Source organism: Sebastes umbrosus, chromosome 17 (genome assembly GCF_015220745.1).
Source record: "Sebastes umbrosus isolate fSebUmb1 chromosome 17, fSebUmb1.pri, whole genome shotgun sequence".
Classification (NCBI taxonomy): Eukaryota; Metazoa; Chordata; class Actinopteri; order Perciformes; family Sebastidae; genus Sebastes; species Sebastes umbrosus.
The window spans coordinates 13284087-13301462 of NC_051285.1; the positions used below are offsets into that span (position 1 = coordinate 13284087).

At 41.4% G+C, this 17376-nt stretch overlaps 1 protein-coding gene across 4 annotated transcripts; it reads left to right on the plus strand.

Annotated features, from left to right (window-relative positions):
- Window positions 1-17376, plus strand: uspl1 (ubiquitin specific peptidase like 1). 4 transcript variants are annotated; one of them, XM_037748312.1, is made up of 10 exons: window positions 1-213; window positions 502-570; window positions 2327-2483; window positions 3193-3315; window positions 3407-4358; window positions 5228-5338; window positions 8157-8286; window positions 10658-10783; window positions 12551-12711; window positions 15233-17376. In XM_037748312.1, the coding sequence occupies exons 2-10, from the start codon at window positions 545-547 to the stop codon at window positions 16975-16977; spliced, it is 3531 nt and encodes a 1176-aa protein (XP_037604240.1). In that variant the 5' UTR covers window positions 1-213; window positions 502-544; the 3' UTR covers window positions 16978-17376. The 4 variants fall into 4 exon arrangements, with proteins under 4 accessions (XP_037604240.1, XP_037604242.1, XP_037604243.1 ...); XM_037748314.1 differs by lacking the exon at window positions 502-570; XM_037748313.1 differs by lacking the exons at window positions 1-213; window positions 502-570 and adding an exon at window positions 580-1077.

Consider the following 17376-nt stretch of genomic DNA (forward strand, 5'->3'; position numbering starts at 1 on the left):
GCCAGCGGAACCTTTGTCCGTCAGAGGGGGGGGAAGACAAAGGACGCTGCACAGCCGCTGGCGGGCGGAAAGAGAACGTTTCTCACACGAACAGGCAGAAGGATGCACATGGACTCAGTCCGCCGGCGGGGATTTATAACCACATACAGCTCTGCGTGGATGGATTTCGCCGACCAGCATCGTAATAGCAATCATAATTTAAGTTTTGTGTCGGTATGTATAAGTTTTTATTCATGAAAACAGAAAAATGAGACTTTAGGGAGTGAAATTAACAACCGGCGTCAGGCTAACGTGTTAGCATGCTAGCAGCTAGGTGCAGAGGCTGATAGTTTAGTTTGGAGTTTATCTCAACAGGACGTTTGCCTTTAGTATAATAGCTAGCTATATGATGTTAATGGTGTTATCGGCTTTACATTTTGCCCTTAAAACAGTGCCATATATTACTAACGTTTGTGTGCAGGCTTAATAGTTAAATGCATATAACTTACTCCTGTGCTCCAGCTATAGGTGGCAGAGTGTACTGTAGCTGGCCTGGTCGACCCACATGTGCCCACAGACATCTATCTTTAGGTTAGTTTTGTGTAGAGGGGCAGGGAAACCGCCTGGGTTTCATTTCCTCTCATATTATTGATATCAGTAAAGACTGTTTTGATGTAAAAGAACACATTTAATCACATAATTATATACATTTGGACCAAATCTGTAGACAAATGCAAGAGCAGGAGGTGTGAGAGTTGGGATGTACTATAGAACCAGAGTGAGGGACATATGTAACTCCCATCCCAACTCCATCCTTCTACCTCTCAAATAAATAAATAATAAATCAGCTTTATTTACAAAACCAGATGACTACAGACTGGATGAAGGAGACATTTATAAAGGCTAGTCTTTCAAAATAGAAGTTAACTTACTGCTGCAAGTTCATCTGAAATATCAGAGCAGATAATTAGGCTAATCAGTTTCAATTTTGACAATTAATTAATCTTTTTGGTCTCAAGTTCACAAATGTGAAAGGTTGCTTGCTCTTCTGTTTTATAGCTGGTCGTCCCACATGTGCCCACAGACATCTATCTTTAGGTTGGTTTTGTGTGGGGCAGGGAAACCGACTAGGTCCTGGTTTAATTTCGTCTATTATTATTATTAATATCAGCAAAAACGGAAGAACACATTTAATAACACAATAATTATATACATTTGGACCAAATCTGTAGACAAATGGGGAGTAGGTATGAATGAAATCTTTTTATATTATTACTAATAATAGATTTAAAAAATCCAGAAATTAAAATTTCTAAATAAACTTATATACCAATACAGTGAATTGAATACCTGACAGATGAAAGTACTTTGACATGAATGCACAATCCTGTAAATTCAATATTGCCATAAAGCTTTTTGCTAATTGTTTTGTAACATTGCTTTCAATTAGGGCTGTCAATTAATTCAAATAATTAATCGTAAATTAATCAAAAAATTTTGTATCTGTTAAAATGTACCTTAAAGTGAGATTTGTCAAGTATTTAATACTCTTATCAACATGGGAGAGGGCAAATATGCTTGCTTTATGCAAATGTATGTATATATTTATTATTGGAAATCAATTAACACGAAACAATGACAAATATTGTTTGTTGTCAAATGTTGATTTAGTGTAAAAAAATATTCTCAAATCATAACATGGCAAACTGCAGCCCAACAGGCAACAACAGCTGTCAGTGTGTCAGTGTGCTGACTTGACTATGATTTGCCCCAAACTGCATGTGATTATCATAAAGTGGGCATGTCTGTAAAGGGGAGACTTGTGGGTACCCATAGAACCCATTTTCATTCACATATCTTGAGGTCAGAGGTCAAGGGAACCTTTTGAAAATGGCCATGCCAGTGTTTCCTCACCAAAATTTAGCGTAAGTTTGAAGCGTTATTTAGCCTCCTTCACAACAAGCTAGTATGAGATGGTTGGTACCAATGGATTCCTTAGGTTTTTCTAGTTTCATATGATGCCAGTATCTTCACTCTAGCTCTAAAAAGCCTGCTGAAACCTAAAAATAGCAAGTTGTGTTAATGCGTTAAAGAAATTAGTGGCATTAAAACGAATTTGCGTTAAAGTGTTATCGCGTTAACTTTGGCAGCCTTACTTTCAATTTAACTAGAGATATTCATTTTATACAATATAGAAAAATCTTGGTTTACGAATTTATGTAGTCTCACGGTATACAGTATATCATCTTATAGTCCTACTCTGAAGCAGAGTGCATTTACATGTACTTTCATAACTTGAAGGCATCGAGTAACATTGCCCTCTGTGGTGCTGTATTGTTCTCCCCAGCTCCTTCGGAGGTGAGCCAGGTTGCAGTGACATGGTAATATTTTTTGAGTGGTACCGGATGGCCGTGGACCAGAAGAGCAGCAGTGGTTTGCCAATGACTGGTGAAGACACTGGTTTGGGGGCTTTGGCCTCACCACTGGCAGGGTATTTGGGAAAAGTCAGTAGAGCTCTTGTTTTCCTCTAACAGTTGTCACTTGCGCAAAGCTGAAAATTGTATTTGAAAGATACTGTGACTGGGCAGTACCAATCCAAATCAAAAAAAAAAAAAAACACAAACGGAAATCTTTAGTAGTAAAAGGCGAAAGTTTTTGGTGGTCTTGAAACATATAATGATGTGTGGAATCACAGATTGTTGTATACATTATGTATGTTGTATGAGAAACTGTGTACTGTGTTTGTGTGTGTAATTCATCCTCACTAAACTGTCACTCACACTGATGAGCAGAAACCCGAGGCCAAAGTTTTGAGAGAGAAAAAAGCAAACCCTAAAACATGAAAATAACTTTCAGCAGTTCTTACTCTTGTATGCTTCACTTCTGCAAGGTAAACAAGTAAAACCTGCTCTAATGCATGTGTACAGATGAGTATTGGAAGAATATAATAACGAATGCTGCTGACAGTGGTGGAGAAATTAAAAAGATGCTGAAACATGGCAGTGAAGTTCCACTCATCTGATGAAAATATGCAGGCTAAAATTGAATGTGCATGAATGGTGAAAATCAGATGTAACTTTTGTGCAGCGTTACATGTTCTTTAAAACTGTTTGATGACTTTGGTTTGAATATGAAAATAGTAAAACAGTCATCCTTTTTTTATGGTCTTTATTAATACCAAGTTTCTGTGGCCTTACGTTGTTTTTTTTAAAGGTTCAGGAAAGGGCTGCTTCACTGGAGTATTGTCCTTGGTGTATTTCGAAGGGCTTGACCTACGCTCTGCGCTCTTACCACATCAACCTCCAGGAGTCAATCACCCTCTGCACAAACCCACAGGTAAGTCCCAGTACTGCTGGCACATACATAGATACACTCTATCTTTTTTGCTAGCTGCCATGTTAACCTTTCCGTATCCCTTCCCACATAGTGCCTTTTCCCTCTGGTCAGCCAGCCCTTGGAGGATGTTTTGGCTGGCTTAAATCCTGTGAAGCCCACTGTTGGGAACAAAAGAAAAAATGCCTTGGCACTGGAAAAGGAAGAGTCGATTGGACCCGTACAAAAACGCCTGCGATCATGTGACCTTGAGAGTCTTGGGCCACAAAGTATTACGGACACACTAATCGGCAAAGCAGAGCTTGGTGCTGTAAACGTTGTCAGTAATGGCCAACATGCAGCACCCAAGACCGACGATGAGAAGTCAAATGGATACAGGGAGTCTCCGGTTGCAGAGACAACAGGACGGGAGTCACTACAAGATGATGATGATCTTCTGGACAAGGAACCAGAGGATGCTGCTTGTACAGATGGTTTTGCTCCTCCTACATGCTTGACACCAGCTGGACACCTGCAGTGCTCATCAGAAGCCTTGGTGACCGTTGATGGAGATGAACCTGCCTCTTCTCCTCACCGTGGTGCATCAGAGGCACTGGACGACTTGAGACAGGTGAAGAGTCCTCCTGAGGTGCTGAACAGACGCTGCAGTCTGGACTCCAATCAGTCCCTTTTCACAAATGAGGACATTTATTCAATTGAAATCAATACATCATCGTCTCCGCACAATGAGCAGACCGCAAGGACAGAACAGAAATCACTGCCTGCAGACATCACCGCATGTAAGGATATCAAGTCAGAAACTGAGGATATGACCTCGACCACGATAACGGAGTCAGAGGAGCTTGTATCTGTTCCCAGTCAACTTTTCTGGAGGAACAGCGACAACCTGTGTTGGTTGGACTCACTGCTTGTTGCTTTGGTGAACTGTAAGAGCTTGAGAAAGTGTAAACCTGAAGATGAACCTCAGTGGTCGTCTGTCTGGCAGCTGATGAGAGGATATGAAGACGTTTGTGCTGCCATCCAAGTCCATCAACAGACCGGCAGAGGTAAGTTAAACAGATAATCTACAGTATGCCTGTGCGTCTAATGTCATTTCAACAGGCTGTGTGGTGTTTTTTATTTTGCAGCATTGCATCTACAACAGAAAGTTAGTCATATTTAATTCCCTCTTTGCCTCTGTTGTTCTTGTTTTTAAAAATACACTGATCTTAAACTACTGAAGAGCTGAGTCACCTATAATTTCTCTTTTTATGCACCTTGTTGTGGTTTGAGTTGCCCAGGTTTTAAGATATCCATTCCTGAGACTTGTTTGTGCTGAAACAAAACATTGACCAATTGAAATATTACAGCAGTATGACTTTCCTCCATTGTATTGTGATGGTGGCAGACGTTTGAGAGGTGGATGCATCAAAATCTGGGCACATTAACTGAAATCGTCTGCATTGCTAGATACCGCAAGGGTTAATTGAGAAAATGTTTTTTTTTGTGATTTGGTTGTGGCTGCCCCCTCTTAGTCCACTAATCGGTTTCTTTAGTCGATTAGTTGTTTTTCATGCCGATTGACTTTTTTCTTAGAAACTTAAGAGCACATCTCTGGTAAGCACAAGATTTAAAGTGGTGCTTTTTTGTGATTCTTTGTGGAGAAACTCACGTTCACAGATCCATCAATTAAATCAACTGATTGATTAGTCAACAAAATCGTGTTGTTAGTTGACTAAGAATTTCTTTGGTTGAGGACAGCCCTAGTGAACTGACCCTGACATGTTTGCATGAAAGAGATACTGCCATATGAGTTCAAATGTAGTGCTGACCACTACTTGACTGAAAAGCCTTTTAAGTTAATTTACTGGTGAATGTTTTTTGTTTTGTATTTATAATATAATGCAATGCATTTATGTGTGTTGTTTCTGTTTAGATGGTGTGGTGAGGGTGCCACATCATGTGCTACAAAAGGCCAATGCGGACCTACAGAGGCTCAGGATGTCGAGCTTCAAACTATTGCAGCCCAAGCTGCACTGCAAACTGGGTAAGCTCAGTCACTGAAGACATACTCGGCCAAGCTGTGTATGGGAAAGTGATGTTTTTTGGACATTGTTAGTTAGTGTTTGTCTCCATTGACCCACACTACCTAGATGCAAGTCTATACTTTGAAACTGTAGGTGCAGGTTTTCATATTCATCAACATGTGAGTCAGTATAGTTTCAATGTTCTTACCAATTCAGGCCAGTGGCAGCCAAATTTGAGTGCTGGTATCAGAGATGGTATCGCCGCTCAGAAATCGATTTAGAAATGCATTCTGAATGGAAGTGTCCTACCTGAGGTATATTCGCAGTGTGCACTTGTCCTATTTAAAAGACACTTTTTATAACATGGGACCAGGGATGGGCAATATTGCCTAAAAATAATATCGCAATATTTTTTCGGCAATATCGCGATACACGATATATATCGCGATATTCTCAAATATCCTCTAAGCACTTAATAAATGCTCGATTTAACCCTTTGATGCATACAATCACACCAATATGATGATTCTTGTAGTCCCTGCAGTATATGTCTGCATTAAAACCTTCTTGTTTATATTCATTAGTGGTTTCTATTGGAACAATTTTAATCTTGCATGCAAAAAGGGGGAAATCACAAGTTCAATTTAACAAAACAGTATCCAACAGTATTCACTTTAACCAAATAGTTATCTGGCAATACATGCTTTATATATTTTGATAAATACACACACGGATAGTTTTTAATGGTGTGTAATAAGTGTAAAGTAATTTATTGTTATGTTCACCAGTAAGCTTTTATAACATTGCTGATAATAAAAAATATTATTTTCCCACTAGTGTAGAAAGGTGTAGCCTACTGTGTGGCCAAAACAGCAATCTTGTCCACTCTATTCAGGCTGACAGCTTTGTTTACTATGTTAGCTGGACGTTCAGATCGGTAGTTATGGAGAAGTGGGTCACCTCTGTTAGCTGGTTGGCCAACTTTTCTCCCACTGAAATGTATAACTCCGGTAGAGCTTTCTCCGCAAAAAATGTGCGACCAGGCAGTTCATATTTAGGATCAAGAGTCTTAATGAGTCTTTTGAATCCAGGCTTTTCAACTACGCTAACCGGCGTTGCGATGTAGTTGTTTACAGCGGCCGGGATTTCTTTGCATTTTACCCTTTTTTTTGTCATATGGGATTGCTTTGGAAAGCGAGGAAGCCGGATTCCTTTGCTTCTGGGCGGGTTCTGGTTGCTTTGGTCATGTTCTCACTACCGTACTTGCTTTGCCGCTTCAGTTCTTTCGCTTTCTCCGGGCTCCGGGCTTTCTCTCTCCACGGCTTCCCTCCAAATACAATAACACGCCGACCGAATACGTCACACACACTCGCCCAGGAGAGAGGTCTCTGATGGAGGCGGTGTTTGTGACATATGTATGTGTATGTGTGTGTGTGTGTGTGTGTGTCTGAGAGGGAGCCAGAGGGAGAGAAGGAAATGCCACAGCGAGTCTCATGCCGGCGGGGTGGCTTAAAAACATTACATGACAATTTGTAGTCGATGTTCGCGATATAGTCCTTTATACACCGCACGTGGGACAAGCCGCGATACATCGACTATATTCGATGTATCGCCCACCCCTACATGGGACCATGGACTGTATTTAAAGATGGATGACGCGTCTCCCCTTCGACACGTTCTATCACACAGACTAGAGACGATTATGGAAAGTTAAGGTTACATCTCCTCTCGTACATTCCACGAGCCTCCGGCTGTGACTACTTCACTCTCACAGCTGTCAATCATGACGTCACACCCTTTTTATAGCATCAAATAACTAATTAAAACCAAACTTTTCAGAAAAATTGGCGGTATTCTTCATCGTAGCTTTAAAAGATCGATTGTGTCAATGCGTTAAAGAACAAATTTGCCTCAGCGTGTTATTAGCGCGTTACCTATGACAGCGCTAGTAATTTTCCTTTTGAGTTGGGAGAAGCAAGAACAGACTTTCCCACGTAGCTGTAGAGGAGCTGATAGATATAAAGAAGTTAATAAATATAAAGAAATATCTCTTTGGACTGTATTTCTGGAGCCACCAGCACTGATAGGAAACCAGCGTCAGTTCAGGAACAATATGCAAATCGTGCCGAGCTACTGTGAGCAAAGGAGAGATGTCTGAGCGAATGTTTTTCAAACTCAACAACACCGTGCTACCAGGGCCCCTCAAGCCTTCTGTTCACGAGTACTACATTTCAAATTGCCGGATGCCACTTTGTTGCCAAACAGATTACAGCGACAAAAAGAAGTGTATAAAGGAGTAGTCAGTCTTGTTTTTGCAAGTTGATTCTGCAGCATGTTGTCACATAGCTTATACACAATGTGAAAGGCTCCATCTTAGGTTTTCAGACCGCTAATGTGCTTAATTACCTTTAATGCTGTTGTTTTTTTTCCACCTTGATGTATTGTGCATGAGATATATTTAGCACGAAAACACGGCAAGCGTTAATCTTGTCATTTCAAAGCAACCATTATCACCTGATAACACAAAGTGACAGGTTTGGACATGCAAACCTACAATTTTACTCGGCTTTACTGAAAGTGAGAAAACTTGCGCAGTGTCTCACTCTTTGCATACTGAAAAGACAAAGGGATGGGCTCGGATAGTGAGGGAGGAAACAATGCAGACACACTATTCATTTTCAGGCGTGCAGACACATGTGATCTCGAACATACAAACCCATATCACATCCACGGATTAAATTCTTTGAAATTACCTGGGAGTGGAGAGAGTAACCGCAGCTTCTGTCGGCACTCGTACCTGTGACGATTCTCTAACGGCTGCATGTTTTTGCCTTTCAGGTCAAAATGAAACTCCGGTATTTGCCATGCCGCTGCTGCTAAGGATGGACTCTTGGGTGGAGCCTCTCTTCCAGTCGACCTTTCACTGGGAGTTCAAGTGCAGCGAATGCAAAACCGCCACGAAAGAAAGGTAGGGGATGAAACACGTGATAAAATACTACATATTTTAAATTGAGGGGTTTTTCTTTTTTTGAAATTTGCTTCAGAGATTGAAAGCGAAGAGAAAGTAATCACTCTGGGAACAAACACATCACTCACCATAGCAATTGGATTAGGGCCCACTCTGCCTCAGGTTTGTTTGGAGTTGGGAATATTTGATAGATTAATGAATCTCTGAAGACAAGTTGCTATACGTTCCTTGTTAATAAATGGATTTTTTTTTTATTTAATCTCTTTGGACTTTGGCTCATTTATCCAAAAGTGACAGTTAATAATCTCCAGTACTGGCTTAAAACTCTCTGTTCATTAAGTTTTGGTTATTAGCGACAGGTTTGATGGAGAAAAGATGTCCAGTAAAGCCGTTTGAAACCTGTACAGAACAGTGCAAAGTCATGGTATGAAATGATGCCACCACAAGTCAATTATGATTCTATTATGGCTGTGCAAACTTACCCAGTTGTGGTGTTGAGAACCACAGTATCTTGGGAGAATCGAGCGCAGGGCTGCAACTAGGGATATCAGTCTAGCCCGAACACTGACTCAATGACCTTTGGCGCTGTCCATTTAGAGGTGCTGAAATTGTAATGTTTTGTGTTGTAAATATCTTGCCTTTCGTTTTATTTTATTGTGGCTTTGCTGAAGTTTATTGCCACATTTTGATCAGGTCATTGTTAAGGGTGCTCCCATCAAACACCCAGAGTATGTGTGTGTGTGTGTGTCCCCGTCCAGCTGTGTCTGATGCTGCATTCACACCAGATAAGGCGTGGCGGCGAAAACGCAGGTTATCCCGTTTATTTTGAATGGGGTAGTGCGTTCATGCTGCGGCCACGACTGTGGTTGCCAAAAGAACGCAGCGGCCTGCGTCGGGAAAATAGAAACAGAATCAACTTTTGGAGAAACGCAACCTGACGTCATGCTGCGGCAGCCAATCACGTAACCGGCGATCCAGAGCTGTACAAACCCAGCCATGAGGAAACGAAAGACGTTAATCGTGGCAGTTATTGGGCCATTAAAGTGACTCTCCCACACCGCCGCACAACCCTAGGGCGAATCGCCACAACGCCTGATCTGGTTTGATTGCTGCCTTACACACACCGGGACCGGCTGCGGTACGTCCTGTCTGAACAGCCTAATTGGTTAACATGGGTTGTTGATATGGATGTTAATTTAAACTATAGACCGACATGCGTAACCGGGGCAAAAATATTTTCAGTTGTAACCGTTGACATCCCTAGCTGCAACTAACGGATTATTTTCATAAATTATTGTCAATTCATTTTTATGATTAATCAATTATTTGTTGAGTCCATAAAATGCCAGACAGCAGTGAAAAATGCCCATCGCAGTTTTCCAGATCCCAAAGTGACGTCTCCAGATTGCTTGTTTTATATGACCATCAGTCCAAACTTCAAAGGCGTTGAATTTACAGTGATATAAAAAAAAAGAGAAAAGAAAATCCACAAATTGGAGAACCTAGAAGAAGTGAATGCTTACTTGTTAAACAATCAATTTATTATCAAAATTGATGTCGCTTGATTTTGTGTTAATTAACTAACTGATTGAGGTGCTAAACATTTCAGCACTGATTTGGTGGGTGCTTAAAACAGATTGTTTCAGAGGTACATTGTTAAAGGCCTTTCACACAGAAAACAACAATGGCACCACTGCACTCTGAAACCCATTATTTCCAATGGCTTACGTAGCGCCCCAACAGCTTTTCGCTGCAATAACACACCAATACCGTGTTGGTTAGTCTTTCCAACAATCACCAATCGATGGTTCGGTCGAAATAAACCCTTATTTCAGTTAGATATCTACTGTCTATCGCCTCTGCACGCTGTTTTCTCCCGCTGCCTCTCTCTCTGTCCACTGAGCAGCGGCTGAGTGGCTCTCGATCTTCAGAGACAGACCATTAAATTAGCAAAATAAAATGACAAACATCATCCAAAAAATCGCCCCAAAAAAACAACTGGCAGTGTACTCAGCCAATTGCCGATGTCCGATATATTCGTCCAATTGCCCAACCCTACTGTGCGCTGGACCTAGTGACGAGCGCAGCTCAAACCGAGCTCTGTGTGAAAGGCTTTTTTGTCTTTCTTAATCTGTCTATTAGGAACGGTTGACCACACCAAATGCTAATCAGACCGCTGTATTAAGCGTTGTGTTATTACTAAATCAATAGTTGATACAAGATAAATGTGGATATCCCAGATACCACAACTAATATTCACTGTTGACATGTTGATGCCACATTGTAAGGAAAATATAATTATTCTCTAATACACGCTCCTCTTTTGTGAAACTGTATAAATCCTAAATGTGTTTGACGCTGTACTTTTCAGGGTTGTGAAAACTCTCCCCACCTTCACAAATGTTTTGCCTGATTGGTGCCCACTTGATGCGGTCCACTTGGCCCCGTGCAATGTGTGCCGCCAGAAGAATCAGAGGAGGACTATGGTGCTGGAGAGGTAAGAAGTGTGTGTGTGTGCGTGTGTGAAAAACTACAATTGGAAATTAAGACCACTGTATTTTAGTGCTGAGATTTTTAGTAAAAATTTGCTTCCAATCAGACCACCATTTACAAAGTAATCACATCTACTCTTAGGAAATCATTATCCTGTAGTTGTTGAAGCACGGGAGGTAAATTGATTATTCTGTCAACTAGGGATGCACCAATCCAACTTTTTCAGTCCTAATAGCGATACCTGGGCTTTGGGTATCGTCCGATACCGAGTACCGATCCGATACCAGCGTTTAATTTATAAGCCGTATGCCTCACTGTGTGGAAGTGACTTGGGATTATTCTTTTATGAGTAAGGCAAAAAGGTACATTTAGTGAATTGTTAGTTATTATTAAATTAATTTTTCGTTCACCAGCAACTTGGTAAAATATAGGAATTACAATTCAAGTGTGAACAAGGGCTGTCCCGAATACCATTTTTTTGGGGCTTCAAAGCTTTGGTGAGAAATATTGCACAATGAACAATCCATTAGATTTTGATGGCGATCCGGATCACGATCCGGATCATGATCCGGCTTCGGGAATTCTTTTTAATAACTCTGCTCAGCCTGTGCATTAACACCACAGGCCACCACAGGGACGTACATGAAACCTGCCTTGGCGGAGGTCTGCGCTCTCCGAGTGCACTTCTAGTTCCTTATTTCATGGACTATTTTGGTATTAATACAATATTATTACAAACAAAAACCCTGAAGCATTCGAATACTGATTAGAAGGTCAATAACTATGGCAACAGTCGAAGCTTCGAAGCATTCGCATTAATGCAGCAAAAAATTGGTCAAAACTTTAACATTCAGGTATTTGAGTCAGTATCAGCCTGATATCGGTGCATCCCTAAGATGCCCTTTTAACAAACATATTGGCTATTGAATGATTAATAATTATGTAGGTTTCCAGATTATCCCCAACAAAGTCAGTTATATGATTTTTAAAAATACAAACATTTATAGACAAATTGAGCAGAAATCTGCAGAATATCGGGATGACAAAAAAACTGTCTACTATACGGGACACGGTAAGAAACTGTGCTGCTCCACAGCTACACCAAACATGAACTAATTAACTTTAACAGTCCGTCTACAGGTGTTGAGCCAAAGAACTCGCTGTCGTATAGTGGCTGTAACTGATTTCCGGGAAGATTGAAATTACAAATAACTAATACTCAAAATTGGAAATTGTCTGCAAAGAAAAGATAAATCTGTTCTTTTGTAATTAAATGTTAAGCTTAACCATGGCATATCCAGCATATTCATTGGAGAAAGTCCTTCTTGAGACCTTTTAATGAATAAACAACACAAAAATGAGAAATACTCGCTGCAAATTTTATATGTCTGGGGGTTTTATTGTGAGAGTTAAGAAAGGAAGGAGTGGATCTTGTCTTTGCTTCCTTTGTCAAGGTTGAAAGGAGTAATAAAGTAAAATAATGTAAAATAAATATAGGAACCACAACGTGATTGGTTGATGCCTTTATTCATGGTGTGAAAGCTCAGAAAATCAACATCGTTCCGAGTAAAAAAAAAGTCACCACTTTTTCGCTGAGTAATATTCGTGTTCTGTGCGAAAGTATTCATGACAAAAACAGTTCGAAAAAATATATTGACATGCAAATTAATCGCATGAATTAAAAACAAAAACCGCCCCTGGTGTGTAAATGCATTTCGTCCTTCACTTTGTCATCCATTTAACCAGACGTTTTGCTTTGTGTTTTGTTTAGCGTGCCTCCAGTGTTTGCTCTGCACTTTGTAGAGGGACTTCCTGACAACGATGTCAGAATCTACACCTTCACCTTCAAGGGCAAACGCTACTCCGTCACCACTGTCATACAGTACAACCATCAACTCAAACACTTTGTCACCTGGATTTGTAATTCTGATGGTAGGTATTCCTTTATAGTTTTATTACCTGTTTCCACCGATATGACATGTAAAGAATGAGTCTCATGCAACAACGTTTTTATATTCTTGTCTTAACTTGCTCTTAATTTTTTTTTTTTGTACCGTGGGCTCGTACGAGTGTTGCCACGTCAGATTCAGTAAACGCTCCTAACTTCAGATAACCGTGTAAATGACCTGCGTAAACACGGTGAATGCTACCTGTGCGTAAATGAGCACAGGTTTATGATTGTGAATTTCCATAATTAACGATACCGTATAAGGCTACGCGTCCTGCCCCATTTATCTGTCTCTGCCAGAATATCAGCACGCTGTCTACAGACACACTCTCTTCCAAAAGGGACTGACAAAAGATGTAAGTCATCAAGGAGAGGAAAACATGCACATTCTCAAAATTGTTTGTGGTGCTTGGAGTAGATCCCCTCCAATATTCACTTTTTCAAAAAAAATTACTTGCTCCCGCACACACTTTTCTCAACAAGGACCGAAACGTTGACAAATAAAGCAGAGAAAAGTGTGTGCGGGAGCAAGTCATTTTTTTTGAAAAAGATGCAAGTCAGCCATGACGCGCCTGTTTACACTTTCTGTTGACCTTATTACAAATAGAGACAAATAAACCGTCAATTAGTGTGTAAATTAAGTCATTTTGCAGATGTTCATATTGATATTGAAGTGTTTTAAATAATAATAATAAACAATGGCCAATTTAAATTAATGATATTAGGCTTTATGAATACATTTAGCATTATGTTATAATTTGAATTGAGGCCAACAAAATGTCAACATAATTATGAAGTGTAATTAGGAAAATAGGATTTTCAAACTCAAAATTGCTTCAAAGTAATCCATCAATGCGTCAATTCATCAGTGAAAAACGTAGGTTTGGATAACAGCAGCCTTATTGCACATGACTCCTACAACAGGTCTGGACATCTCGTAAATTGTGTTCGTACCTAAGAGAAAATTTAAAATACGAGAAAATTGTTGAATGCGACAAGTTCTCCTAAATCACTCGTACAACCCACTTCAAAACGAATCTGTTCATACGAGTGGTTCTTGCATGTGGCCCACTGTCTTTACATCGAAATGTAGGTAAAATAAGTAGTTCGCAATGGCAGCCTGGTTTGCATGATTAGAGAGCAATTACTTAATTAATTTAAAATATATATATTTTTTTAAATTAACCCCTGGAGGGTGACATTTATCACAGTTTTTTTTACATGAATAACTGAACTGTATCAGAAATAATCACAAAATACTTCAGCTTCTGGTTGAGTCACATGAAGGTTGATATGTTTATTCCTCTTCATTGAAGTTTGCCAACAGCACATTCTGCTGGACAATTCGTGCAATGTTAAACTGCAGAAGACTCCAGCCATTTACATGTAGGGCTTGTTTCATTGTCATTTATAGATATTGTATTTAGGGCTGTCAATTGATTAAAATATTTAATTGCGATTAATCATTTTTGTTAGCAAAAATCAAATTTTTTAGCTGTTCTAAATGCACCTTAAAGGGAGATTTGTCAGGCATTTAATACTCTTATCAACATGGGATAGGGCAAAAAGATGGGCTTTATGCAAATGTATGTATATATTTATTATTGGAAATCAATAAGCAACACAAAACATGACAAATATTGTACAGAAACCCTCACAGGTACTGCATTTAGCATAAAAAATATGCTCAAATCATAACATGGAAAACTGCAGCCCGACAGGCAACAACAGCTGTCAGTGTGCTGACTTGACTATGACTTGCCCCAAACTGCATGTGATTATCATAAAGTGAAAATAGAAAATAGCAGCGAGCACGTCTCCAAATCTTGAACAGTATCGGCTGCCAGGTAGTGGTAAGAACAGAAGAAACAAATCACCAGCACCCCAAGATAAGGAGTCTGTATTGGTTTATTCTGGGCAATCCAAGGAAACGTGTTTCAGCTATAAGCCGTCATAGCTGAAACGCTAGTGCCAGTGATTTGTTACTTCTATTATCATAAAGGGGGCATGTCTGTAAAGGGGAGACTCGTGGGTACCCATAGAACCCATTTTCATTCACATATCTTGAGGTCAGAGGTCAAGGGACCCCTTTGAAAATGGCCATGACAGTTTTTCCTCGCCAAAATTTAGCACAAGTTTGAAGTGTTTTGGAGCTTCTCTCTTGACAAGTAGTATTGGTACCAATTGATTTGATGCCAGTGTCTTCACTCGAGCTTTAAAACTGAGCTTGTGTTAATGCTTTAAAGAAATGAGTGGCGTTACAACAAATTTGCCTTAGTTGTAATCTGTGGCTTGTTAGCTAAGGTTTTTACCAATATTTGTTTATTCCTTCCACATTTGAGCTATTCTATTATTAGTCTGCATTATGATTCGCAATGTTTATGTTCTTTTCTATGTGCTGCTGCTGCTGTCTTGACTCCTGTAAAAGAGATTGTTAATAACAGTGAAACATTTTTGTGCTGTTTTTAGTTCTAAACATGTATTTGTCGTACCTCTTCCTCACAGGATCGTGGCTGGAATATGACGACCTGAAACATCCAGACTGTCAGACCCACCAAAAGCTCTCGATCCCTGCTCAGGAGATGCACCTCGTCTTCTGGGAGGTGGAGGAGGATAAAGACCCTCGTGCCTGTTCGCCCTCCAGCACGTTCGCTGAATCTAACCCATCTAGAAATGAGATGAACCCCGGTCGAGGCGACTCGGCAGACGAACCGTTGGCTTGTACTCCCGACCAGTCTCTCCTCGTGTCTCACGACGACACCGACATCGTCTGTGCCCTCTCTGCATCTGAAGACGGCAGCAGCATCATGGACACGACGGCCGTCGTCGACACATCGATAGGTTCCACGACGCTGCTCGACACCTTCGACGGCCTTTCCCTTAATAACATCGTTACGCTCACACTGGTGGAATTAAAAGTTGATTCAGAAATGCAGCCTTTAAACGACAACGAACAAACCGAGGAGCTGAGCGTTCCCAGACACGTTGAAATACTTGACTCTACGCCGGATAGCTCCTCCGCTGCAACAGGGGGTGAAGTGGCTCACGACCCCGATGTTGAGCTCGCCACCACCTCCACTTCATCCGAGGACGGATCGTCCAGTGATCCGACATTCGTGCCCGGTGGCAAGAGAGGACGAGGGAGAGGGAGAGGGAGAGCAGCTGGCAGACAAAAAGTTAAAAAGGCAGCCGTGCCAAAAGCAACTCCGCATATTTCACCACCTGCATCTTCGGGACCCTCCAAAGTAATCGGTAGCGAACCCGTGACTGCCGCAGCTGCTCCTGGTGACACACCACCTGTTGAAACACCGCAAGCGTCCCCTGTGTCTTCTACAGACACCCCACCCATGTCCACCGGTCAGAAAAGTCCCACAATGTCTGATCAGAACGCTCGCTGGTCCTACCTGCTCAGCAAACACCCACTAAGCCACGCTCACAAGTCGATGGCTAAACCCCCACCTACCTCAGGTAAAGTTAAGCCCACTCCTCCATCTCACTCTACGCCCAACCCTGTTAGAAGACTGCAACCTGGAGGACTCTTCCAGAAACCACAGCTCAGGACAGAGAGCGAGGGTCTCCCGCTAAAAGCTGCAGAAATGTACTGCGGGTTCGGCGCAAAGAGCTCAAACACCCCAAGTCCGCTCCCGTCTCCTGCTCTTCTCAACGGCAAACCAACGCTGCCTCAACTCCTGAAATCTCTAACGAACACTACAGCGGCGTCTGGCACGTCGCTCGCTGTGCCTGGAGCAACGCGTCTCCCTGAAGTATTCTCCTCAAAGAAACACGGCAGCCATTCCTCGAAGCTTCCTCCGGGTCTCAGCGACACAGAAGCCCTCAGGTACAAGCTGATAAAGAAACTGAAGGCAAAGAAGAAGAAGCTCGCCAAGCTGAATGAAATGTTGGGTGGCGCCAGCCTCCGCCCGGACAGCACCGCCCTTAGCTCGCCTATCACCGTCACCTCCAGCACCTACGACGGCTCCGTCTGCGACGACTTCCTCTCGGACCTGCTCTCGCCGGCGACGACGGCCAGCAACCTTTCGCCAGACAGCACGGGCTTCCTCGAGATGCTCGCCATCGGCCAAGACGGAGCAGAACAGTTGGACCGTGGGGTCAACGCAGTGGGTGCGGCGTCACAAATGAACGCGCCCAACAACGAAAACTTCCTGGAAGAGTTTCTCTCGCAGGCCGTGGCTGAGAGACCGACTGAGATGGAGACGGAGGCGCTCAGTGCACTTGAACTTTTCATTTGATCTGTGGGGGGGGGGGATATGTGTTGTCTGTAAGCTCCAAGCACAGACAGCATTACTTCATATCATGAGGACAATCATGCAAAATGAACTGTTCCACATGAAGATGCAGTTTGCAGGTTCAAAGTAGTGAAATCTAGCTCTGCATATTTATGTTGCTTTTCATTTTGGTGGATTATATGCATGTTAACATGTTGGATGGATGACATTTGTTAACCTTAAAACTCTCTCTGCTAGTTTGGCACTTTATAGTGTAAATACTGTACGTAACTGAGTTGTATGAAGCGATCGTATTTACAGCCAAAGCTGTTTGTTTGCTTGTTTGTTTTTTATTTTGACAAATTACTTGAAAATTCTCATTAAACTTTCACTAAAGTGTCATTAAATTAATACTTTAGATGA